The following is a 25,789-nucleotide window of genomic DNA, read 5'->3' on the forward strand; positions in this document are numbered from 1 at the left end:
TGTCTTTAAAAAGAACTTTTGCATCTCCCTCTCAAAGAAATACTGCGAATCCAATGCAGCTTTATTCAGATGAGTAAGTCCCCACTGCATTCAATAAAGCTTATTCCCTTTAATGTTTAGGATTGCAGCCATAAACTCATAGCCAGAGCTTTCACATCTAACCACTAATTTTTCACATTTATCTCTGATGGAACTATAGTGTGGAAATGACATTGCTCTTGCAAGATAGGAACAACTGCAGTTCTCCATGGGAAAAATTATAACCCCCCTCACTAGGCTGTTGTGGGAATGAACAAAATAAGTATAGAAAAGTGCTATTGAAAGAATTGTTTTTAATCAATCCGTGTAATCAGAGGATACGAGACTGAACATGAACACTGGCCGTTGCACAGTTCTCCTTCAAGGAGGAAAAAGACACCTACAATTCTGTGATTCTGTGTACTGTACATTTATGTATGGTTGGAGACAGGCAAGGGAAGAGTGCTCTTATGTTCAAATCTGGCTGTCCACCGTGAGAACAGGATGCTGGACAAGATAGGCCATTGGCCTAATCCAGCTGCCTGTTCTAATGTTTTTGTGTTAATACATTTTCTACTTTGGGGTGCATAGAATTATAGAATTGTAGAGTTCGCGATCAAACAGTTGCAAATTGTTTTGCTAATTGATTTATGCACAGAGGGGGGTAATGTCCTTAACTGATCAGATAGAATGAAAATGTATTTTATGTATGAAAGTGATGGTTCCTTAACTTTTCTTTCCCTCCTTCCTCTTCCTATTTTATAGGAAGCTTTGGAATCTTGCCAAACACGGGTCTCTAAGCTGGAGATTCATCAGCAAGAACAGCAAGCCCTGCAGTCAGAAACCGTTAATGCCAAAGTCTTGCTGGGGAAATGTATAAACGTAGTCTTGGCCTTCATGACCGTAATCCTAGTGTGCGTCTCCACCATAGCCAAGTTTATAGCTCCTATGATGAGAAGCCGTTTCCATATCATTTGCACCTTCTTCGCAGTAACTCTTCTTGCAATTTTATGCAAAAACTGGGATCACATTGTCTGTGCCATAGAAAAGATGATCATACCAAGATGAATCCACAATGCCCAGAGCATTTTTGTTTTTAAAAGAAGAAATACTTCTAAACAAACTACCAAATCTTTAATTTTGCAGTTTACCTGTGCAGACTAAATGAAGACTTTTCTATTGGGTATTAAAATGTGATGGTGATAACTCCTGGCAGTGTATTTCACCTCATCAGTCACCTTATATGAAATGAGGTGAATCTGTTATAGACTAATTACTTGTGTAAATCTTTCTGCCTTAATCTAATCTACTTTTTCTACGCTGCAGAAATCCTGAACAGTCAAGTCTTGAATACATGATCTTAACTAGACTGGGGTTTAGGAGAGGTATAGTATAAATAAGAAACAGCAATCCTAGTTGGGAGGTTGCATATTCATGAACAGTCACCTGCATCATTCCACTTTACATAGTCACTACTGTTCCCTTATGAAGCATTTGCAAACAGTAAGCTGAGATTTACACACCTTGGAGAAGTGCTGGTCACATTTTCGGCATCTCCTGAAGACAGATATTTATAAGGTAGAAACTGTGATGGAGTTTATTTTCTCTCTTGCCTGTTGCTGACATTGGCCCAATAGTCAAAGAGGATTCTTACTTAAACCTTGCCCCAAAATTGTTTTTGCCTTACAGTTTAGTTTATATTCAATATTATATTCCATTCCACTTCTGTTTCATGATCTTAAATATATATACATAGCTGTCCCAACTGTTGAATAAATGAGGATCTGCCAATCATGTGGTCCAAACATGGGTATTTATCTCTTTTTGATAAATCTATGTTTTCTAATGGGAACTACTTTTTGGCTGAAATGCAGTGATAGGAGTCGCTCATCACATCCCTTTAGAAACCTGCAGCTGTCTAGTGACTGATGTTGTTATGAGCAAATAAGAACAATAGCATGCAGTCCAAACAGTATAATCTTTTCGGCTTTTGTTTTCATTTTTCCTGTCCTTGGTTGTTGTTGTTTTTTACTTTTAATCACTAAAATACATTGTCTGATGTATTTCTCTGGTGATAATTTGTGATGCTCTCCCAATATCCAGCTATAGCAGGGCAGTATTCTCAAATCAATGTCTTTAGCCTAAAATAATACCGCAATCACTGTGAAGTTTGTATTGAAATAAAACTTCATGTATGAAAATACTTGTATAAGATATGTGAATAAATATGGTTAGGAAGTGAAAAGGTGAGAAATACATTAGTGGTGCTTTTTTTGTTTAAAAAATCATGAAAAGGCATCTGCCAATTTAATTATTAGCACTGGTTGCAGAAGAATGTTGTAACAGTAATTTGCTTGAATTCTAATGAATTACCCTGTTGCACATGTCCCATTAATTTTAATGGGGTTCACACTAGAGAATGATGAAACTGTTAAGTTTCAGTTTCTCATGAGTTTCACATTTTTATAATTTTAATTTTAGTTTACCACATTTCTGCATCCATTTGCTATTTTATGTTTTGATTATGCATTTTACAGTAATGCACATTTCCCCCTAATATATGCATTTTTGTACACATCTTTGGGTTGGAGAACTGCGTCATGAAAATTAACAGAACTGTGAATTTTGAAAGCTACCTGTATTTAAATTCACATACATTGTTTCAGGAAGTGTGAATAAGGTATGTTCGCATTGGGCTCTTCCATAGTGTAGTTTAATGGGAACAGTAAGTTTTCTTGTACTTTCATTAATTTTCCATTGTCCATATGATGTTCTCCTCCAAATCACTGACCTCCCTCAGTGTGGATTCTTTCATACCAGGGATGCTCCAAAAGGAGAGGGCGTGAGAAAATCTGGAGGAGGATAGACTGTGACTTGGAAGAGAATGCCATGTGGACAATGGAGAATTAATGGAGGCACAGGTAGGTTACTATTGACATTAAACAACGGCATGGATAGGTCCATTAAGATGTGAACCAAACCAGATTTCTCCCTCATCTCTACCTCACACAGGAGAAACTGTGCTCCAAGGGCACTTCCAGATGCAGGCATCTGCCTATGAATGTAATTGTGTAGAAGACTAGCACTGTGCTGTTGCCAGCCTGCTATAGTAAGAATCCTGCCTGTCATGGAAGGATCAGGGCTAGTGTTTACTTAGCAGTTTTAGTGCTAGGAAAGCAATAGTGGCAGCACTTGCGAGAATTGTATTTTGCTGAACAGTGAAGGCTTAGTAAAGGCTGTGCAGTTCTCCTGAGAAAAGCCCAGAGTTTGGAAAGCCCCCTTGAGGCTTGGCATAATTTCAGGAGCTAATTTGCTAACGATGTAAATACTGGTAAAGTTTGCACTTTAAAAATGGTTTAAAAAATCAATATGTGCAATGTTTTGTTTTGTGTTTTTTAAAAAAACAAAAACAAACGTGGAACTGAACTTGCTGACGACAAAGACTAAGACGCCTGTCTATATATTGCTAACTATATCATTGCTAGCTATATCAGTAATCCAGAAGGCAATGGAGACAACAGGCATATATTATTTTTAAAGTCCTCTATTTTCCTATTTATTCCCCAATATTCCCTTATTGTTGCATTAAAATCTCTAATTTGAGGGAGGAAGAGTGTGGGTGAGTGTACTGGGTCTGTCCCCCTCCAATGTCAGAGTCTGTGGAGGCATTGACCTCCATGCCACAGAGGGAAGAACTTCTCAAGTGAAGAGTCTGGTCTTACACATGTAAACTCCCTGCATGAGATGTTGATGATTCCCACAAGGAGCTTCACCCAATAGAAGAGGTCCCTCTGCAGATGTTTGCCTTCCCGATACATGGAAACAATGTTGGAAGTGCAATTTATGGAATAGGGCCAACAGGCTTGCTCCCCTACTCCCCCTCATACAATTCAAGTATGAGACAGAATACCCAAATAAACTGAATTATTTGCAAAAGATCCCAAAGTACCCCTATTTTTTTGGGAGGGGAGACTAAACTGGGTGCCTTAATCTACATCATACCCTCTAAAATTTTCAGGATAATAGTTTGTTCCTTTTAGGTTCTTTTCCCCAAACCTCCTTTGGACACATTTGGCTATTTTCTTTACCAGATACATTAAAGGCCAGGTTCAGTGACTCTGATAGGGTTGCCATACGTCCGGAATTTCCCAGATATAGCTGCCATTTTGCCCTCTGGGCAGAAATCACTGAAGTGTCTGAGGAAATCTGGATGTATGGCAATCCATGTCAGAAGTGTAGATTTTGGTGAACTTTGCCCCACCCCCAAATCTCAACAACTCAAATTCACGAGCGGACTTTCAAATTTCAGTAGCACCCTGTGCGAGGCAAAAATTTGGCACCTCCCCTGTCTCTCAACTTCCGTTCTGCTCAGTTCAATACGTAATAGTTGTGATGCACCGCTGAGTCGCCTAGGCTCAGTGCCCAGTGCTGCAGAACCAGCCATGCTGCCCTAAATTCACCTCTGGTTCCACAAGTGGAAGCTAGTGCAAGGAGCCACACTAGCATAGCAGGGCTTTCCCCCCTCCCTCAAATCTGCTCTGGAGAGCCGTGAGAACCCCCAAACAGCCTGCGGAGAGAAGACAAAATGATCTCTTTAGCGTTATGTGGAATTCCACCGTAGGAGTTTATCTCCTATGTCCTCTTAATCAAGAGTTGTTGCATCTTGCTTATGTATTTTGACCGTGGCTAAATTTGTTCCCAAAGTACCCTGCCTGAACAACAGCAAGTTTTTGCAGTAGCATATGTGCTGTTGTTTTAAAGCTAATGTGCCAACTGAGTAATTTCCCGACCCTCCCCAGCTCTGGCCCCATGCGTTTCTTCTGGGTAATGCATTTATTTTTCTTGGGACTTTGTCCTGAGATTACTTCCCTTCTGTTCAGGAGGATTTCCCTTGTTTTGATTACCAGCCCTTGTGACGCAGCTGTGGAACATCTTGCTTTTCCTTTGGTTCAACAGTGCTTTCCCATCTTTATTCATATGAATAGAACTGTAAAGTACTGACAATAGGGATGTTCCAGACCGTGAACTAGACACTATGCTCCAGACACAGAAAGCTTTCTCTGTTATACATCTGTTTGCATCAGGCAATTTTAAAAACTGTTTCTCCCTACCCGCAAACTACTAAGGATTCTCTTATATACTATTTAATTCTGACTCTAGTTTAGTATCCTTTTCTCTTTTTTACCCCCCTCAGGTGCAACAGTCATTTTTTCTTAATGCATCACCCATTGCTGCAAATGAGTAATATCTTGTTTACACTCTCCTATTTTACATGTATAGTACTGCAGGCTGGCCTATTGAGATGATATGTAAAATATTGGGATACTTTACATTGTACACAATGTGGGATTCACTTGTTAGTAGCTTTACTATTTTGAAGAAGAAACAAAAAAGATCAAACTTTATACTGTTTCCTGTTTCTTACTAATTAATGGTGCAGTCTTCTAAGTAATGATATAAACCACCATTCATCTCAGTGGAGCTTATGTAAGACCTGTTGAAATTAATGGAGCTTGTGCAATGCTTGACTCTACACAGAAGACACACTCTAGTGGGAATTTCCCCCCATTTACATAGGAATGGGGATAATTCCAAAGGCTATCCAAGTGAGTGGCATGTGTTATGTCCAAACAGTGTCTTTGTTTACTTGAAACTTTCTTTAGACTAACTGACATCTCTGCATTTTCTGTTCCTGCTCCTATCTCAGTTCCATACCAAACAGCTAAGATAAATCTAACATTTAACAGCTCACATTATTTTAGATTTTGATGCCACCAAAACACCTTCCAAACTGCAGAACAGAATTATATTCCAAAAATCTATTATCTGGCCTAGAAGAAATTAATCTTCAACATTTATCCAAATACACTGTCATTATTTCTGTGTCAGATGTAGCTTGCTGTATTTATATTGCTGCTGTAATTAGCTAGCATCTAAACGATAAAGCAGAAGAATTTAGCAGTGCTGGACAGCAGCAGCAGGATGTACATTCAGGTTTGTAAGGAACAAAACCATCACTGTTAATTAACTCGGTGTATAATAATGATCTTGCCAGGTTTGTACAATCTCCCAGCATTTAACTGAGATTGCACAGACTTGGTCCAGGAACTAAATGTAGCTGCATAAAAATATTAGGTCACAACTTGCCAGCACAGTTCACAGAACCCTAAAGTCCCATTGTAAAATTTAAAAGCACTTGCAAACCTGGCTTTAATTTATTGCAATAAGGACATGCCTAATTGAAACCAATGTGATCATTCCAAATGTAGGAACAGAGGACTCCTGAGTCAGAGGTAAGCCACTGTAGGAAAGGGGTATAGCTAGACATGCAAGACAATTGCTGGGTACCTGAAGAAATCCATTACCAGATTTCTTCTAGACAACAACTTGGATGAAGGAAAAAAGTGAGAAGTGGGAATCCAATAGAATTCATGCCCAGATACAGATTATAAGCAGAAGTTGGGAGCCATTGTAGCCAATACTGGCTTGGCTAAGGGGAAGGTGCAATGCAATCCGAAGAGGGAGAGAGCAGAACACTTTTAAAGCATTAATATCTTAAAAAGGAGAAATACCTATTGCCCTTTGGCCGTTGTTGTTTTTTAATAGAATCTTCAGTTACTTTAAACTTTCCCAGGCCTTTTGCGGTAGCACTGATTTTGCTGGGCAGTTATACTGATGCCAGTGGAAGTCCCCCCAAGTATTACTGGAAATTGGTAAGGAGGCTTTGACGAGCACAAGGACCATAGCAGACCATTGAGCACAGTTGCCCCCTTCATTCCCCTCCCACCCCAAAAAACCCTCTGCAGTTTTTCATGAGCAACTTCTGCAACTGCAGAACATGCTAACGAAAGGCACAGATGAATAAGGTGGTCGTAACATTCAAGTTGTTAGAGGGACGCAATGCAGAATTTGAAATTCTGTGTGCAAGCTTTCAGTGAAATTGATAACTCTCCTTAAGCCAAAATAATAGTATATAAATAATTTTGTTTCAATTGACTGAAATGGGAATCACTTGATTTTTAATGGAGTGCTTGAATTTACACCTGATCCTAAGTATATTTATTTTGAAGAAAGTTCCAATGATGTCAATAGCAAACCATTCCTCTTACAAACACAATCTATGCTGATTTGTTAATCAGATTTTCACTTCATTTTTTTTTTTTTTAATAAATTTTTATTAGGGGTTTTTACAAAATAGAGTACAGAAATAAACAACCTTTCTTTTGTCTCAACAAAGTTTCATGACTTCTTTGGACTTCCTCACATCTCCCGCTGCCATTTTCATCATCATAAATTTTTCCCAGCAATTTATCATCTAATTTGCAAATTTTATAACCACTCATTTAAATATAATCCTCTGTAAATTAATTTCTCTTAATCTCTACTTCATAACAAAGCTTTGTTTTAGCCAAACCCAGCTTCTTTGTGGGTGTACTAGTCAGAGGTTCACAGAAACATCCAAGGAACCAAAGTGAATTAAGAGTATACTCCCTTGGAACTGCCTTTCGTATTCACTTTGTGACTTCTTGTTATCTTTATAAGACTTGTGTCTGCAAACATGCATGTGTTTGCACTCATATCCTGTTTATGTGTATGTGTAAAACTGTAATGTGTGATGCAGATCTGAGTCAAAAGATTTAACTGCTACATTTTTTTCCCCACGACAGAATCATGAATTCTCATTTACCTTATCATCACCATCATTATTTTGGCCTTGTATAGTGTCTTCTTCATGGAACACAAAGGTGCTTTTACTTTGTCAAATTCTCAATTATACTAGGTCTTGCTACTTCACTACTGAATATATTTATATATAATTTTAAACATCAAAAATCCATACTTTATGTTCTAAATATAAATCATCAATGTATTTTATAAGACTGTTTAGCTTCTTAGAAAGAATTTAATGCTAAGAGTTATATATTGCACTGTGTCAGTGTCTGCCTGGTTTGGTTATAAATGAAATGATGTGGCTATAGAATAAGGATGTGCAAAGTAGAACTAAGCAGATAGCATGTTTACATGTAAGCTAATTCTGCGTTAAAAAAAGATTATAGATTTCAGGCAGAACCTTTCAGGTTCCTGAAATACTCATGGAATCTTTCATGTCTTGAGTTATCGTACAAATCTAGGTTTAGAATCTTTGTTCACAGTATGAATTAAAACACTGTACATACTGTTTGCATGGTGACTGGTTGAGCTGTCATGTAAGATTTTAATTTATTGCATATGTTTAGTGATTTAAGTTGTTCCTCAGACTTTTCCTTCCTCTTGTTTTTGTAAGTAATGCCAATTAGGCACTGTGGGGAAAGTCTACTTAAAAGTCTTCAGAACAATCCATTTTCACTGAATGACAATTTTGTCTCTGTGTATGTAACATACAGTGTAACCATACCACTTACATTTTGTGTGGCACTGTGTAAATATAAATGTATTTGCATTCTTTATTGTGTTCTGTAGATTTCATAAGGTGATAATGACTGCCCCAAGGAGCCACCTTTTAAAAAAACAAAATAAAGGTTTTTAAATTTAGTTGTTATTATGCTGGGTTTATTTAAAATATGTCCACTATAAATTACATTTTTTTCTTTTTTCAGAATGACAATAACTGCCAATAAGAGAGGAAAATATACATAGTGGTGGTGGGGGAGATACAAACATAATAGCAGAGAAGCAATTAAAGTAATGGAGTTGGCTGGGATGGCTCAAGACATTTTGTTTCCTGAGATGAAGGAAAGGATGGTGACTCCCCTAATCTATGTACAAAGGTTAACCAGACTGGCAGCTGAAACCAAGGAAGGCTGTGTTCACACTTCCATTTACTGTACACTCACTATCTTTCTAGTACAGTCATACCTCGGGTTGAAGTTGCTTCAGGTTGAGCGCTTTCAGGTTGTGCTCCACGGCAACCCGGAAGTAACAGAACGCGTTACTTCTGGGTTTCGCCGCTTGCACAGACGGTCATAATTATGTCACGTGCATGCGCAGAAGTGGCGAATCGTGACCCGCGCAGACACAGGTTGCGTTCACTTCAGGATGCGAACGGGGCTCCAGAACGGATCCTGTTTGTATTCAGAGGTACCACTGTACTGGTTTCACATGACACTTTCACAATGTCATGTGAACATCCACGTTCACATGACATTTTCTAAAATGCCTATGTATCCTATACTCTGTTATTAAACACTACTGTTTGAATGCTGTTTCTCAAACTAGTTTCACACCAGTTGGAGTCCTTAAGCCATTTGTAACTCATTTCTAGCAAAAGTGTTAACACCTTTGCATAGGGTGTTATGCTTTGTCATATGCCCCCAGGTGTACTGTGGTACCTTGGGTTACAAACACTTTGGGTTACAAACTCCGCTAACCCGGAAGTAGTAACTTGCGTTGAGAACTTTGCCCCAGGATGAGAATGGAAATTGCGCACCGGTGGTGCGGCAGCAGCAGGAGGCCCCATTAGCGAAAGCGTGCCTCAGGTTAAGAACGGTTTCGGGTTAAGAACGGACCTCCGGAACAAATTAAGTTCGTAACCAGGGATACTACTGTATAAACAAATGGAAACTATTTGAAGTCAGTACTGATGTGAACAGTTGGGAGGCGGGGGAGTAGCTGTGGTCCCTTGTACATGGCACACTATCTGGCCACCATGGTTACTGGCATATCTCCATGTATGTTTCCCTCCAAAATATAGGGTATTTTCTATATGGGCACATCATGGTAAGCTCAGAAGAAACAGGTCTGAGGGTCTCACATTTTATGCAGGTTGAGATCAGGAGCATGGGCGTAGCCAAGGTGGAACAGGGAAGGGCAGCTGTCCCCTCTAGAACAAGTAAAACAATAGAAATACTTAACTAACTAACAAATCAGGTAGGTTCCGCCTCCACCTAACAAAAGTCCTGCTCTTACTAACAAAAATCCTGGGAAAAAATAACAGGCCAACCAGAGAATATTGAGAAGCAAAGCAGCTCGTAAGCCTGATCTTTATTGTACTGTTGCAACAGGGTGCTCTCCTCACACGCAGGAAAGGAGGAGGACCCAGAACAAAGGTGTGCCTGCCCTTTATATTTTAAATTGCCTGCCCTTGAGTCCAAGACCACCCCCAGAAGCATCATACATACATCACAAGAAGGGGTGTAACTCAAGACCACCCCTCAGATACATCATACCTACATCACAGAAAGGAGTGTAGCTCAAGACCACACACCCCATACATCATAACTACATCACAGAAAGAGCTGTTGTCTACAACATAAATTTGAGTGCATTGTTTATCTCCTGTCTGGCAGACCTGTTAATGGTCACTTGTTTGGATACCCTGGGGAGCCTGGCCAGTCTTTTGTAATGACAAATACTTAGTTCCTGAGCCAGGTCACAGGCTCACCCTATTCATACACAGACATACCCTTAAGACATGATTTGTGGGGAAAAAAGACAATGGGGAGGCTTTTCCATTTTCCTTCGACCTTGCAGAGAAATATTTGAGGTCAATTTGGGAGGGACAAAATGGTTTCAGCACTTTTTTCTGTGGGGTTTCAGACATGTGGTTTATATATGCAGTTATGAACATTTTATCTATCTATCTATCTATCTATCTATCTATATCTATATATGTATATATATGACCTTAATTTTTTTTTCAATAGTTTGATCCCTACTAACATTAAATGGAAACAAAAAAATTTGACTGCATTATTCATGTTTGGGGAAACATTGCAGTATACTTTATAACTACTGTACATTCATTCCAAAACGACCTTTTCCCTATCTGTGGCTAGAGTAGCCTAGGGGGACTAATTGTAACTACAAATCTGTATCTCTGATTAGCACAAAACAGGTGAATGGCGTGCGTTCTTTTCATGAGATCTGAAAACGTGTTAACGTTGCAGGATGAAACATGTACAGCTCTTTTGTTTTTCCTGACCACTTGAAACTTAGGAATGCGCTACCAAATGGGAACGAACAGATTTGTTTCAAGCATTACAGCTTCCTCTCAATTTGTGGGATGTTTCTGTGCCTGCCGGGAAGGAGCTCCTATTTAATTCCATGGGGCTGACTCCTAGGAAAGCGGGGTCGGTCAGGACTGTACCCTAAAACTCGTTCCCCGCCCCCCCCCCCGCCTCGAAATATTGGTTCCCTCTCATCAAAGGTTAGTGTACTTCGTTTTTAAAGAACGCAAGAACCGCCTCCTCCGATTAGAAACGGACTCTACTTTGAGCATAATCAAGCAGCGTTCCTCAGAAGCGGACAAGCTAAGGGTTAACACAATTAGCCCCGCCCACTTTTGCCTTCGCGCGCCGCCTCCCGCCTCTTGCATCTATTGCATCGTGGCAACCACGCTTCCGCATTCCCGTGATGCCCCGGGGCTGGCGAAGACATTGTCCGGTGGGTTCCAGGCGCCAGCTGACAACATGGAAAGGTAGGTGAGCATACGGGTCCCGGGAGGGCTCAGCGGAAAACGAGAGGGGCGGGGCGAGCGGAGCCGAAGCGCCATTTTTAAACAGCCGAGGCAACCGATGCCCGCCTGAGGTGGCGGGTAAGCGAGGAAGGGAAGGAGGCAGGGCTGGGCCGGCGGGGCAGGGCTGGGCTGCTCCTGAGGCGGTTGGCGCTGCCCGTTTGCTTCGCGGTTCTCGTTCTTTCGACGTGGGTCGCTCAGCCGCTTTCCTTCGTGGGGGTTGGGGGGGGCTGGAGGTTTCCCTTCCCCGCCCGCCTTTCGCCTTCGCGACGGCCCTCTGAAGTAGGCTGGTGAAGTAAGACCGGCGCCTCCCCCCCAAAAAACCCCAGTCCCAGTGAGACGAAACACGGAATATTGCCATCCAGGGCTATTTCTTTTCTTTCCCCGCTACCAGGAACTTTGTTCCCGCACCTCTCAGGTGGGCGCCATCGCCATTATAAGGGAGCAAGGTCGGCGTTCACGGTTAGTTCCTTTTTTCTACTAAAAAATAAATAAATACTGTACAGTAATACAGAAACTCCAGATAGTTTCACCGGCCAAAGGGATTTTTTAAAAATACCGCCAATGTGCTCGTAAGGTAATGCTGGCTAACCGCTCTAGTTCTGCTGCTCTTAAAAGTTGCCTGCAATTTAGCTGCACTGATTTAAGCAGCTCTTTAGAAATAACCGCTCACAGTTTTATAAGCATTTGGAAACTTAACCACAAGGGGTCAGTATAATCCAAATGGATTACTGTCTTCTATATTGGACAATTAGTATCTATCCTAATATTTATTACGGTATCTTTTATCAAGGCTGTTAATAATAATAATAAAACACAAATAATAAAAGATATGGTTTGAAAAACGAATCTTTTAAAAACAGGGTGAGATCCAATGAGGAGACTTAGTCTCGCCCCCCCCCATCTGTTTTGGGGAGCTGTGCAGGGTAGGAGAAATCCCATTGTGCAAGCAGATTTACACTATTGGATGTCACCCAGTAATCATACAACAAATAAAACTTCAACACCTATACACACTAGATGTGTAGTTAATTTTTTAGCATGTGACTTTATTATAAGTATTAAAAATTGTGTTTCAAATCCATTGACCTTTTAATTGCAAGACATTTTCTGGCAACCCCAGCTCCTCAAATTCTATTTAGTGGGCATGCTTTAAGCTCTGGTGTAAAGTTCTTTTTACTAGTTTAATGTTTGTGCTTAGTTTTGATTTATAGCCTATCCTGTGCCAAAGCCCGAAGGCTTGTATTTTTACTATTAATTATTTTCTCTTCCTCAATAAGTTTAGGCATCATATGTCAAATAATCCAAATGTTAATTGTTTTACAAAACAATAATAGTCATATCGCATAGCTAAAACCGTTGGTAGCTTCAGTTTAGTGCCTAGCAATGGCAGGGAAGATTTTAGCAAGGCATTCAATGCAGGCAAAGTGTTGAATATTATACTGGTTGTAACTTGCATCTGTCACAAAGTGGGATGCATTATCCTCAGAGGATATTGCACAGTTTGGCTGTCTTCTGTATAATCCTTCGGAGTAAACAGTCCTGCGGGAACAGAACTTTTGCACCCAAGAAAAAAATGGTTTAGGTAATGGGGAAGTTTATGCAGTGCTTTCATAAATTAACTTTGTTTAATGTGGTTGATTTGAGAATGAAATCAGATTAAAACACACAAACTATATATATGTATTTTCAAAGATACCCTTGTCAGAGAAATAATGAAGCTTTTGAACATGTATTCAAAGCAGAGCCTTTTTAACCATGAATCCATTGACTACTAATTGGGTGCTTTTCTGTTTGTACAGGTAATTTGGCCTCAAGGGATTCCCTCAGGAGAGAAAGAGGTCTCTATGACGGTGGCAGGCTTGTACTGACAGCTTTATTAACATTGTCATCTCATTAACATTCAGTCAGAATGGACACTTTTCCACATATCCTTTCATCAGTCGGTGGAAGTGGAGATCTTAGCTCACAAGCAGAAGTACAAAAACTGTTAAATGATGAAAGAATGCGGTGTGAACACCATAAAAACAATTACCAAACTCTTAAAGCAGAACATACAAGGTATAGTATGCTTTCTTTCTTTTTGATGTTGAGCTATTTAATTAAATGTTGAGAATAGATTGAATTCACAAACTGCAATTGAGTTAAGATCAATTATAATAAACAATTTATCAATAGACTCCTCCCTGACAGCTTATGAAAATCTCATTGAGTCCTTGCAGGATGTGGTCTCGGTTAATATAAACTCAGCCGGCAAGCCACGCACTGCTAAAGGGCGCAGCTGGTTTGACCAAGAGTGCCACACAAAGAAGGAAGCCTTAAGGAACGCCTATTTGGCCTATAGAAACGCTGGATTAAGCTACTTACCTCAATCTTATTTCAAAATCAAAAAAGAGTACAAAGCCCTTTTGGCCTCAAAAAAAAGGCAGTCCGAACAAAATTCCTGGTCCCTACTATTGAATGCCTCACTAAACAATGAAACTAAACTCTTTTGGCAACTGGTCTCCGACTCAATGAAAAATAGTTCCTCAGCCCCAAGCTGTGTCATTCCAGCTCAGGTTTGGGAGAACCACTTCAGAAATATATTTATGGAAAATCCAAACCTCCCTTCCAGTTTACAGGAGGATGACAGGGCACAATTGTCACTGCTCCCTAATTGGAGGCCGGTTACTGTGGAGGAAGTCCATACATTAATTGGGAATCTGAAGAGTGGAAAGGCTCCGGGGAAAGACTTTATCCCAGCTGAGTTGATTACATCAAACCAGCACTGGTGGGCTCCGCTTCTGGCAGCACTCTTTACGGTAGTAAATAACTCTGGTAAGGTACCATATAGCTGGAAACATGCTATAGTAGTTCCAATCTTTAAGAGAGGCCACCCAAATGTACCTTCCAATTATAGGCCTATTAGCCTGCTCTCAATAATTGGGAAACTGTATGCCCATTTCCTCAGTAGCAAATTGACAACTTTTCTAAATGAACATAATATACTATCTGAAGCCCAGGCAGCTTTCCGTGAGAATCATTCAACAACAGACCATTGTCGAATGCTGTCCTTCCTAGCTGAGAAGTATACCAGACACCTACAGGGTAAACTCTTCGTGGCCTTTATGGACCTGAAATCAGCATTTGACTCCATCCCCAGATCCCAGCTATGGTCCAAATTGAGTCTGATCTTGCAGGACAAACGACTTCTCTTTCTTATAAAAGCCCTGTACAATGGAACCAAACTGCAGGTCCGATGCGGTCGACAGGGACAGCTATCGAACAGCATCGAGATGACTAGGGGGGTGAGACAGGGTTGTATTTTGGCCCCCACACTGTTTTGTCTATTCTTAAATGACCTAGAAGAGAACTTAATGGACCCAGATGGACACATTCCAAAAATAGGAATGAGAAGGACCCCTTTGTTGTTGTATGCTGATGACGCAGCCATCATCTCGCGTTCCAGGCCGGGCTTGAATTATCTGTTGAGGAAATTTTCTGATTACTGTTCTGGAAATGGTTTATCCATTAATTATGAAAAATCTAAAATCTTAGTCTTCGAAAGAAGATTCTCCCAGTCTAAATGGGTGCTGGATGGCCATAACCTTGAACAGGTAAAATACTTCAGTTACCTAGGGCTCACATTCCATCATACAAGATCTTGGAAGCACCATTGGCAAACCTCCCTTCAAAAGGCGGAGATTACAAAGCTAGCCATACATAGATTCTTCTTCACAAAGGGCGGCAAATATGTTCCAGCAGCCTTAAGGGTTTTCAACGCAAAGCCCGTCTCCCAACTCCTGTATGCAGCAAATGTCTGGCATAATGGGGACCTGCCAAAGCTAGATGGTTTTCAGGCAAAATTTATACGATCTCTGCTGCAGGTACCTAACTGCGTCCCCAACTCCGTACTTTTGTTGGAAGCTGGTGAATGCCCAATTTCAGCTAGAGCGTGGTGGGCTGCCCTAAGACATTGGCTCAGGATTTCAGTGTTTAATCTAGGGAAGGGTCTGTACCAACATTTGACCAATGAGGAATTTGTCAGCAAATGGCAGAAAACCATGGCTAAAAAAGCCACCTCTATTGGTCTGTCTCCCCCCCAACTGTATTACCTGGGCTATGAAGGCGCCCAAAAGGCTTTAAAGCAAAGATTATGGGACAATGCACACAGTGACTTGCGATCTCGATCACATGCAGTCTGTAGTCCACTGGCAGCAGGAGTTCAATATGGGTATGTCTTTGAGTTAACATCTTACATCAAAAACCTGACAGTACCTAACTATCGAAGGCTTTTTACCAAGGCCAGACTGAATGTCTTCCCCTCTGCAGTGCTGGATGGTAGGTTGAGAGGAGTTCCCTACCAGGACAGACTTTGCTCGTGTGCTCAAGACATTGATTCCATAAATCATATTTTGTTACATTGTGCGAAGTATGAGCAGGCCAGGGCTGAATTGATACTACCCTTGCTGGTGCCTTTCCCGGGAAAGTCAGAGATTCACTATGTCAGGTTCCTACTGGAAGACCGGACAAAAGCTAGAACTTTGGCAGTGGCAAAGTTTTTATCGGTGGTTGCAAGAACAAATGAGCCCTATATTCCAAACAAAGTGCTTGATTAACCTGGAGGTAGGCTGTATGAACTCTGTATTGATTTGTAATGTTCTGTTGGTCTCTGGACCGTAATAAAGATTGTTGTTGTTGTTGTTGTTTAATTAAATGTTTTGATCATGAAAATAAAATGTAAATTTTCTATAGCTAAACTAGTTGCAGTACTAATCAGATGTTAGACGAATAGTATTCAAGTTTAGCACACTGCTACAAACTTTTACTGGGGAGTAGGGGCTAGTTTGCAGGAACTTGATGACAACAGGTGGATTTGCATGGTTATGTCGCCGCCACCAAGGATGGGTAGACAATTTTTGGCTGGCATTCCCTCCTCAATGTGGAAAAGGCACCATTGCCCAAAGATACACAATGCACCTTCACACAGTGACGTCCTTTTCTGTGCCCTGGTATTTCCTGAGGGGACATACTGGGTGGGCATGTGTGCTGTTGGACGTCGCCTTCAGGCAGTGGCAACCAGCTCTTCCATCTGCCCAACATTATTTCTTTGGCCGGTATGGGCAGTGTACTGTTGAAGCTTGGCAAAAGCACACAAACTATTTGCCAAATGGAGCAGCCTCCATGCAGTTCTGTTTCACTTTGCCGTTGTATTGCTTCTAGTTTCTGTGAATTGGGCCTCAATTTCTTGGGATGTTGAAATTTCAGTTATTTAGGGAACAATTCTAACTCTTCTCTGCTTGGTAGGGCTTTATGGAGTAACAGGTTGGCAGATACAGCTCTCCTGCACAGAAGGTGGAGAATTGGCAGATTACTGTGCCAACCTGGAGGTGACCGTCATGTGACTGTAGTAGGGCCTGCTTAGGATCCAACATATCCCAGACCAGTTCAGCCCTGCCCCTGGAAAGTTCTGTTTTGGAGATCCACTGGTTGCTGCCAGTAGGAATCCTACTAATGGCACTTCCACATTTTTGGCAGGTGGGAGTGGAACTCTGTGCCAGATACAGGCTGCCAGGACTAGGTAGAGGGACACTTGCACCCAATCCACTTCCCCCCAGCCCACCACAAAGTGGGGGTTGTATTGTTGTGCTAGTGTATTTAAAAATATGTACAATGTTGATTTTGTGTTTGTGTGTATTGGCATTTTCAGTATAAAAAACTTTCTAACAGGAAGAAAATGTCTAAGCTGCCACCCAGAACACCTCCATGGTGTTGCTGCTCTTCTTTCAAACCTCTCCTTTTCTGTGCAGTCTTTTGGCACAACTCCCTATGTGTCATATTAACTGTAATTAAGCCTAAGTATGTGTAACTGAAATGAAATGATATGCTTCCCCTGTTCATCCTACTTCCCCTTTCCTCTCCTTTCTCTGTTATCCTCAATTTGCCAAGATATAGATCAGTAAACTGAAAAGTAGATACATTGTAAAATGATTTCTTTTCAGGCTTCAGAATGAATATATAAAATCACAAAATGAGCTCAAACAGTTGTTACGTGAAAAGCAGACAGTTCATGATAAATTTCAGTGTCTGCTCGGTGAATTCCGAGATGAATTGTTGGATAAATCAAAAGAAGTAGAGGAGTTAAAGAAGCAGGTACGGCCACAATTCTTTCTGTTAAGTTACACATTATTCATACACAGTATCTTAATCCACATTGCTAATTATGGCTGATGTTCCTGTTAAACTGTTACTGGTATCTAAAGAACTGCAGTTGGGGATATAGTTCTTACTTTTCTTACCACATATTTCTTTTGTGGTAGTACTGCTGTTGTGACCCACCTTAGATCAGCCATGACCTGATAGTGAGTCCCAGCCCACCAGTTGAAGACCAGTGGCTTCGATCATGTAGGAGTACTTTGTGACTATTTTTCTCTTCATTCAAAATATCTCCATGCCATACTCTGCTCAGTTTCAAAAATAAATTTGACATGAGGCATGAGAGCTGCCATTTCAAAAGAAGTTTAAAGACCCCTTTGACTCATGTAACTTGTTTAACAGTTCTCTGGAACATGACATGCACTTTTACTACAGTCGTACCTTGGGAGCTGAATGCCTTGGCAATTGTACATTTTGGCTGCTGAGTGCCGCAAACCCAGAAGTAAGTGTTATAGTTTGCAAACATTCTTTGGAAGCTGAACATCCAATGTGGCTTCCAATTGGCTGCAGGAGTTTCCTGGAGCCAATCGAAAGCTGCGCCTTGGTTTCCAAACATTTTGGAAGTTGAACGGACTTCCGGAACGGATTCCGTTCAGCTTACAAGGTATGACTGTAATGGCTTGCAGGGAGCATCTGATCCATTAGATGATTTTGCCCAGCTTAAATTGTTTTTCTCACTTGATTAGAGGAAGGGCAGGGTGTGTGAAATATAATCTGTCAAGAAATTTTATGTCTCCTGGAATATTGTACACTCTTATTTTTCTTCTTTGGCGATCACTCGTAGCCGAGTAAGATTGTCTTCCATGAACACGGTCTTAACAGCGAGTCCATAAGTGACTGTGGAGGCCAATTCTAGATCCACACGTCTTTCCACAGTGGGGACATAGGTTTCCGGACAGGACATTAAGAAGGAGTGATACTGTATTTACTTATTTGTGTACATAGTTTATATCCAATTTCTTCTACATAGATATATGCTCTTAAAGTGGCTAAAAGAGTTGTAAGAATTGAAGTACAATATAAAGTCATAAATAAAGCATGCAAACTAAAACAGCAATAGCCAATTTAAGTAGAAGGTAAAATCATTCATGTCTAAGTTAAATTAGTAGTCCTAAAATGCCCAGAAAACTATGAATGGCACTTAAATTATAATAATGAGATGTTTTTGGTAGGGCATTCCAAAGCTGTGAAGGGTCACTGGTAAAAATAATATGCCTTTCTAAAGATTTCATCCATATTAAAATGTTTCCCTATCACATGTTCATGAATTTGAGAATATTATTTATTAAAAACTTAATTCCACTCTTCTTTCAAGCAGCTCACGGCAGCTATGGAGTTTATTTATTTATTTAATTTTTACACCTCTTTATTTCATAGAATTCTATTAAGTGGTTTCTCTCCCCCCACCCCCCACCCCCAGCATTTATCTTAATAACAACCATATGACTTACAGTAGGTTGAGAGACAAGTGCCCAAGGTCATTCAGTCAGTTTCATGACTTGAGTGGGGATTTGTACCTGAGTCTCCATAGTCCTAGTTATTCATACTGTGTCTCAACACTGAATTTTTATTAGTTGGGTAGACTGTATACTATAACAAATATGCATCTGTCTTTGATCTGTGTTAGGAATTGTGCAGTGCCGTTTTATACATGTCTATTCACAAGCCAGCTGCATTGAGCTGAACATACCTTACTTCCAGGTATGTTTAGGCCTGTAGATTTAGTTTGCATTTTCCTTTGATTGAGTCATTTTGGCAGTTGCCCAGTGATGAAAACCTTGTTGTAATAGCAGTGTTCAAACAGATCCTATACCTTTTTATTGTTGCCAGTTCCAGTACTTTAGGAATATATGCAGCATAACAGGATAATATTGGAGTGTTTCCATCCTTAGGTGGGGGAAACGCCAGATCTTTTAAGTGGCGGCATAATCTTCATAGAGGCAAATAATGAAACTGTTGCTTTCTTTTTATGCGTTTCTTCGGACATGTAGGTAATTACTCCACAGAAGTTAGAGTTGCTTAAAACAGAAATAAGAGACAACATAGAAGCACCTCTGAAAGAGAACCTTCGAAAGCTAGATAAAGTAAGTAGAAACAAAGTTTTCTATGAAATGAAAGTTTTATATCCAGCCTTTTCTTCAAAGTATAAAAATATTTTTAGTTAGCTGGCTCCATAATTAGTTACAATTTTTCTAACCAAAATATATTTTCCTATCTACTGTTACTTATATTTGATGGACAGGAGAGGTCAGTGTTTATCTTCTTTCTGATAACATTTAAAGACAAGCTGATTAAATAACAAGGTGAGCTTAAAGACCCATGGATCGAAGTTATCTTGCCATGAAGCATAACAGTTTGTTTTAATTCAGCTTCCCTGGTTGAACACAACAGCAAGCATATGTTTGTAAAAGTGAAATTAAATTCTGATAGTCCTCTCCCTGGCTACATAGGAGAGGGAAAGTGTAGTGTGTAAGCCTGTTTTGCTCAGGCACCTTCTGGCTCACCTATGTCATGCTAAACTGGGTTAGTGCAAATGCAACCATGCAATGCCTCCTGTTTTGTGATTAAAGAGGCTGGAGATAGGATCTTACCCACTGCACTATTAAGCTTTTGGGCCCATGAGCGTCACAGAGGCTGATACAACCCTTCAGTGACTAAAGGTAACAATAAGAGAAAGAACAGGATTCTCTTGACAGTGGCTCAGCTATCTCAACCAGGGCTGGGCGATATCTGGTTTTCAACTATTACCAGTTAAACATTGTGATATTTCGCTATATCACAATATGTGAAATAAGGCTGGAGCTATGTAGAGGTGAACATGGCAATGTCCTGGCAGCTGCTACTACTTATGGGTCTAACTCTAAAACTGAATTTTTTTTTACTTAACATATTGTTACAACTGTTATGTTATAGTACTACTGTACCAATAGTAGCACAGTTTTTGTAAAATTAAAGTTATAGAGGGGGGGGGGGAGACACACATAGACACTTGCACACCCACAAGCACATGCAGATGGAGGGGGGAATGACAGAAGATGGTCAAATGCCAAAGGAAGGTGTCTGTTTTTACTAACCCCCGTTTGTTTTTTACTGGGGGGAAAGGGCTCCAGAATTCTGAACCTTGCAGGCTTTCCCTAAACCAACTACCAGCCTGGTGCCTTTAAGCAAGAGCCTTGAGGGAAGAAGTCCCTGCTTGCCGGCTGGATGGCTGGGGAGACAGAGAGCTAACCATTTCTCAAAGTTCCATTTGGCAATATCTGCTTCGCGATACTTGACTCAGCCTGTAGTAATTTGTAGTGAATTGCTCCTCCTGCATGAGACAGGGAAGGTTGACTGACAGTGACTGCTAACCGGTTTTCAAAGCTTTGTTTGGTGATATCTGCTGGGCAATATTTGAGTCAGCCTGCTGTAGTGATTTGTAGCTATTTCTTGTTGCTGCAGGAGGCAGGGAAGAGCTGACTGAGGTGGAGTTAGCAAGTGCTGCACACACAGGAAGAAGCATCGGCTTCCTGGTTTTTCCAATATTGTGATTTTTTTTAATACCACACACAGAATATGTGATAAATTGCAAAGTCATTAAAAAAAACCTGTTATCTAATCTCAGCTGTTCTTCCTGGCAATATGACTCCATTGCCGCAATGGTCACTGGCAAGGAGCATTCACCGTTGCTTCTGGAGCTTAAGCCAAACAATAGTATTACTGTATTTCTTTTGATGCAACTGTAAATGTTGCCATCAAATACAATTAACAATTGTTGACCTGTTTTAAGTTTACACCTGATACTTACTAAACATCTTGTGTGTTCATATTTTTCTGCATGGGTTTGTATTTTTTATTCACTTTAGTCACATATGTTCTTCTTAATTAGGAAGCAGAAAAATGGAGAACAGAATATAACAAACTTCGCTATGAACATACTTTCCTTAAATCAGAGTTTGAGCATCAGAAAGAAGAACATGCCCATATTTTAGAAGAGAACAAATTAAAATATGAATCTGAGGTAAGGAAGAATATTTTAATATAAGAAAAACCATAACATTTGAATACGAATTTAACCCTGCCTAAAGCATAATCAGCCAGGCCTTCTGCTTCATGAATGTCTTAAGAAAAAGGAGGAAATATGCAGTTTACCATATGTTAACTTTAGAGTAAATCTTGCTGCATTCAGCCAACTTACTCCCAAGTAAATGTGTGTAGTTCTGCAGCCTTACAGTTGTGATAATGAACTAATTGCATATTTCATTGTTCTACTGTTCTTAATCAAGTGAAAACATCTTAGAAAATGTGTTGTATTTTTCCTGATTAAAAAATTACCTCAGGTGTGTTATTGGTTCCAGTTTTATGGGGGACACATTTCTGTCACTTCAATTTTTCTGTGAGAAAAGGGCCTATAAAACATAGTGCTAGTTTTATTGCTTATTTTGAATGAAATGAAAATGTGTTTTCATTTTAGAACAAATATATTTACTTTTATGTGCTTTCCTAGTACTTCTGGGCTTATCAACATAATGTTATATTTAAATACACTTTGACCAATTCTAAGCACAGGAACATGGTTCTCATTCCCTCCCTCCCGTCTGCATACACGGTTGTGTGTGCACCTGGTGCAAGGAATCATTGAATCTTTTGGGTTTTCTGAAGTCACACTCAGACTGGAGTGGGCCCATAGTGTTGTCTGTTCATTTACTCATAGATAACGAGACTTGGCAAAGATAAAGAAGAATTGCATAATCAGCTGCTTAATATTGATCCTACAAGAGATGGCAAGCGTGTGGAAGCACTATTAAGAGAAAAGGCTCAACTAGTTCAGAAATTAAAGGGTTTTGAAGCAGAAGTAGCAGAACTAAGAGCTCAGAGGGAGAACTCTGGTATGCAAGCAGAAAATGTGCAAAGAATACAGGTGCGACAGTTAACTGAGATGCAAGCTACAACGCGATCCTTGGAGGTAGGAGATTCTGATTGTTCTCCCTACAAGACATAGTAAAGGTGTACACTGTGTGTTAACTTAAACAACAAGAAACTCACATCAAGCCATCAATGAGCTTGATTCTTCCTAATCAGATTCACATTTCCCTAATAGTAATAAGATTACTTCTTTGCAAAGTAGTTCTGAAAAATATGACAGATTTATCTACAAAGTGGTTTGAATCATGATATTTTGAATAATCATTGCGGAGTCTACAGGTTTGAACTTTTTACATAAGATTAAAAGTGGAAGGATATTTTACTCTGGTAAACAAACCTGTCTGTAGAAACAATAAATAAATAAATATATAAGCTGAATAATACACTAAGGTCCAAAACATTCAATAAGCAAATTCTACAAATGGGTCCAGCAACAATATCTTATACAGCTGTTCAAACTTATTAGGGGACTAGAGGTTGTGAGGGGGAATTTCAGGAGACTTGTATAGTACAGGAAGGTAAGTTTTTGTTTTATAAAAAAAACCCACCTCCCTATTCTAATCACCCCTCGCCAGATCACCATATTTTTCCACCTATACGCCCCCATGTATAAGACTCGGGGACTCGGATTTAAGAAAATAGGGGGAGATGGCCCAGAGTATAAGATGCCCCCTAATTTTTGACATTTTTTTTAGGGAAAAAACCTAGTCTTATACAGGGAAGAATACAGTACTTTCTATAAGCTGTTTGCAGCTTGAGTAGACCAATTTCCTCTTCCCCCACCTTCAGTTTCCTATTTTCTTTTTCTTCAAAGGATCTAGCATTGTGTGTGTCCAGGAAGTTCACAGGTTATTGCCTGGCTTTAAATGCAACTTGCATATTCTGGGAAGCTGGGGAGATGTCTGGGTAAATAGAAACCACCTCCTTATTTTTTATGACCCTGTTTTGCTTGCCAGCTGATAGCAAATTTATATGTCTGAGTGCCAATTAGAGAGAATAAATGGGGTCTGCAGGGCAATGCTGTAGTGTTATCCCCACCCATAAAAGCAGTTCCATGATAATGGCTTCAGACAGGACCACAATACCTCAAGAAATGCATCTTATATGAACTGACCCAGACCCTGAAATCATTATCCGAGGCCCTTCTTTGGGTGCCTTCCCCACATAAGGTCTGGAGGGTGGCAACACAAGAACAGGCCTTTTCTGTGGTGGCTCCTTGTTTGTAGAATGCTTTTCCCAAGGAGCCTCACCTAGCACCTTCATTACATATCCTTAGGCGGCAGGTGAAAATGTTTCTCTTCAGCCAGGCATTTGGCTGATTAGCATTCTATGCCCTTTTAAATGTCTTTGTGGGAGATGATCATTGGTTTGTTTTTGTTTTTTATTATGCATTTTGTATTTTCATTTTGTATTTTTATGTTGTGAACCTCCCTGTGATCTTCAGATGAAGGGCAGTATACAAATTTTAAAAATAAAATAGGTGCACGAGCTTTATATTCTTGTTCAGGTCTGAGAGGGAGAGAGATTGTTTTAGGATGGGAGATGGGAGAAAGGACTTTCCCTTCCCCCTTTCTGCTGCTGTGCTGCATGTTGCTGAAGAGCTGCCAGCTCCAAACCTGAGCATTTTATAACTTTGCAATATTGTGATGTAGTTCTGGTGCTTGAACTAGCCCTAGCTTCCTAGGGGAGCTATTTAACTTCAGAGCAAATAAGCTAACCATCTAAAATATGTTAATGCAAAATGACCCAGAGAACTCCAAAAAGATTTGAGACCTCAGACGCTTACTCACTAGAAGTAATGGCACTGATTTTATTGGCCTCTTGAAACCAGTTCATCAGTCCCAACCAGGTGGCAAGGTTTTGAGTGAAGGAACCTTACTTTTGTGCAAATAGGTTTAGAACTCTGCTTCAAGATTCATTTCTGTGAAGCAATTTAAGATTTCCTTTCTTAATTTTAAGGCTGAAAAACAATCCCTTAAGCTGCAGCTGGAACACATTGAAAAGGAACTGCAGATGAGCAGTGAGCAAAATACGCTCTTAAGAAGCAAGCTACATAAAGCTGAACGAGAGATCAGTGCCTTGACAACTAAAGTAAGTATTTTGATGCTGTCAAGACAGTTTTTTTGGAGATGTTACCAGAACCATTATCACTAATTGTATCTTTGGAGACAAATTGTCTCTATTACACGGCTTTATTTCTCTCCTTTTTCATAATTCAGTGTTTGAAAAGCCATGTTCTTATTGTCCTTGGATTTTTCTGTTGGCATGAAAACATAGCATTTTGTTTTTGGCACTGTTCCCTAAAGCAGTAATGACATCCACAAATCACATTTAATAACACTTACTATTGTGAAGATAGGAGGTTGTCTTATGCCACATCAGACTGTTGGTTGGTCTAGCCCAGCGCTAATCAACCCTGAGAACTAGTTACTTGAGGTAGCAAACTGGACAGAGAACTTCTGGCCTAATCTTTTCCTTGACATGCTTGTTCTCTGTGTGGAGGATAAATGTGCTGTGAGCTTTTAGTCATGTACAGACTGAAGTGATAGTCCAGAAGCAGTTTTACTGTGACCAGTGATAACATGGCTGCATGGGCATTAGCACTTGCATGAATGGAAGTGCCTTGCATGTGAAAGTGGGATCAGTGACTTTTAAAAAATCCACCTTGGTTTTTAAGATGTAAGGCATGCCTTCTCAATAGGTATATAAACAAGAAATTGCTGGATCAAGTTAATCTAAATAGCCAGTACTTTCGCTTGCGATCTCAAGATTCTCACTCTTTAAATGTTAGTGGGCTTTTATTGCTTGGATAGGGAGAATTGTAGTTTCATGTTCTCAGCCTGAAGCTTGTGCCAGATCTCACCTGTGATAACAGCCTATTTCTTAAAAAGCACCTTCCCCCTCCATCTCAATTCTGTTTGGGAAAGGGGGGAAAATAAGATGTCTTGCAGTGAGTCTAAGCTGCCTAAAGAGAAGGGGTGGAGATGGGATCCAGATTAAGATAGTAGTGCTTAAGTCACAATGGGACTTGATTTTAGTGGGAACTAAGTGCAATTCACTTTGTCTGGATCCAACCAAGGACAAGTAGAAAAATGCAAGTAGAAGCAAGAGGTTATGGAGACATGGGTTAATGGAACCTGATATATTCAGGGTCAAAGACTGTGGCAACAGAGAAAAAGTACTGGGGGAGAGTAGCTGGTAAAGTGAATGGAAATATTT

General features: G+C 40.1%; 2 protein-coding genes across 7 annotated transcripts in view; both read left to right on the top strand.

Annotated features, from left to right (window-relative positions):
- Nucleotides 1-8,550, top strand: part of TMCC3 (transmembrane and coiled-coil domain family 3) — a 91,852-nt gene extending 83,302 nt beyond the window's left edge. For all 3 annotated transcript variants that reach the window (XM_083698692.1, XM_083698694.1, XM_083698693.1), the window contains exon 4: nucleotides 784-8,550. In XM_083698692.1, the coding sequence (XP_083554818.1) occupies nucleotides 784-1,086 (303 nt within the window). In that variant the 3' untranslated portion in view covers nucleotides 1,087-8,550. The remainder of the gene's footprint in view (nucleotides 1-783) is intronic.
- Nucleotides 8,551-11,090: 2,540 nt separating this feature from the next.
- Nucleotides 11,091-25,789, top strand: part of CEP83 (centrosomal protein 83) — a 35,362-nt gene continuing 20,663 nt past the window's right edge. Inside the window, exons 1-8 of one of the 4 annotated variants that reach the window (XM_083698646.1) lie at nucleotides 11,091-11,434; nucleotides 11,865-11,914; nucleotides 13,273-13,531; nucleotides 17,452-17,602; nucleotides 19,657-19,749; nucleotides 21,534-21,665; nucleotides 22,359-22,610; nucleotides 24,530-24,661. In XM_083698646.1, the coding sequence (XP_083554772.1) occupies nucleotides 13,383-13,531; nucleotides 17,452-17,602; nucleotides 19,657-19,749; nucleotides 21,534-21,665; nucleotides 22,359-22,610; nucleotides 24,530-24,661 (909 nt within the window). In that variant the 5' untranslated portion in view covers nucleotides 11,091-11,434; nucleotides 11,865-11,914; nucleotides 13,273-13,382. The other 3 variants (XR_014555212.1, XM_083698644.1, XM_083698645.1) reach the window with 3 other exon arrangements.

This window comes from Podarcis gaigeae, assembly GCF_964106915.1.
Source record: "Podarcis gaigeae genome assembly, chromosome: 10".
NCBI classification, from domain to species: domain Eukaryota; kingdom Metazoa; phylum Chordata; class Lepidosauria; order Squamata; family Lacertidae; genus Podarcis; species Podarcis gaigeae.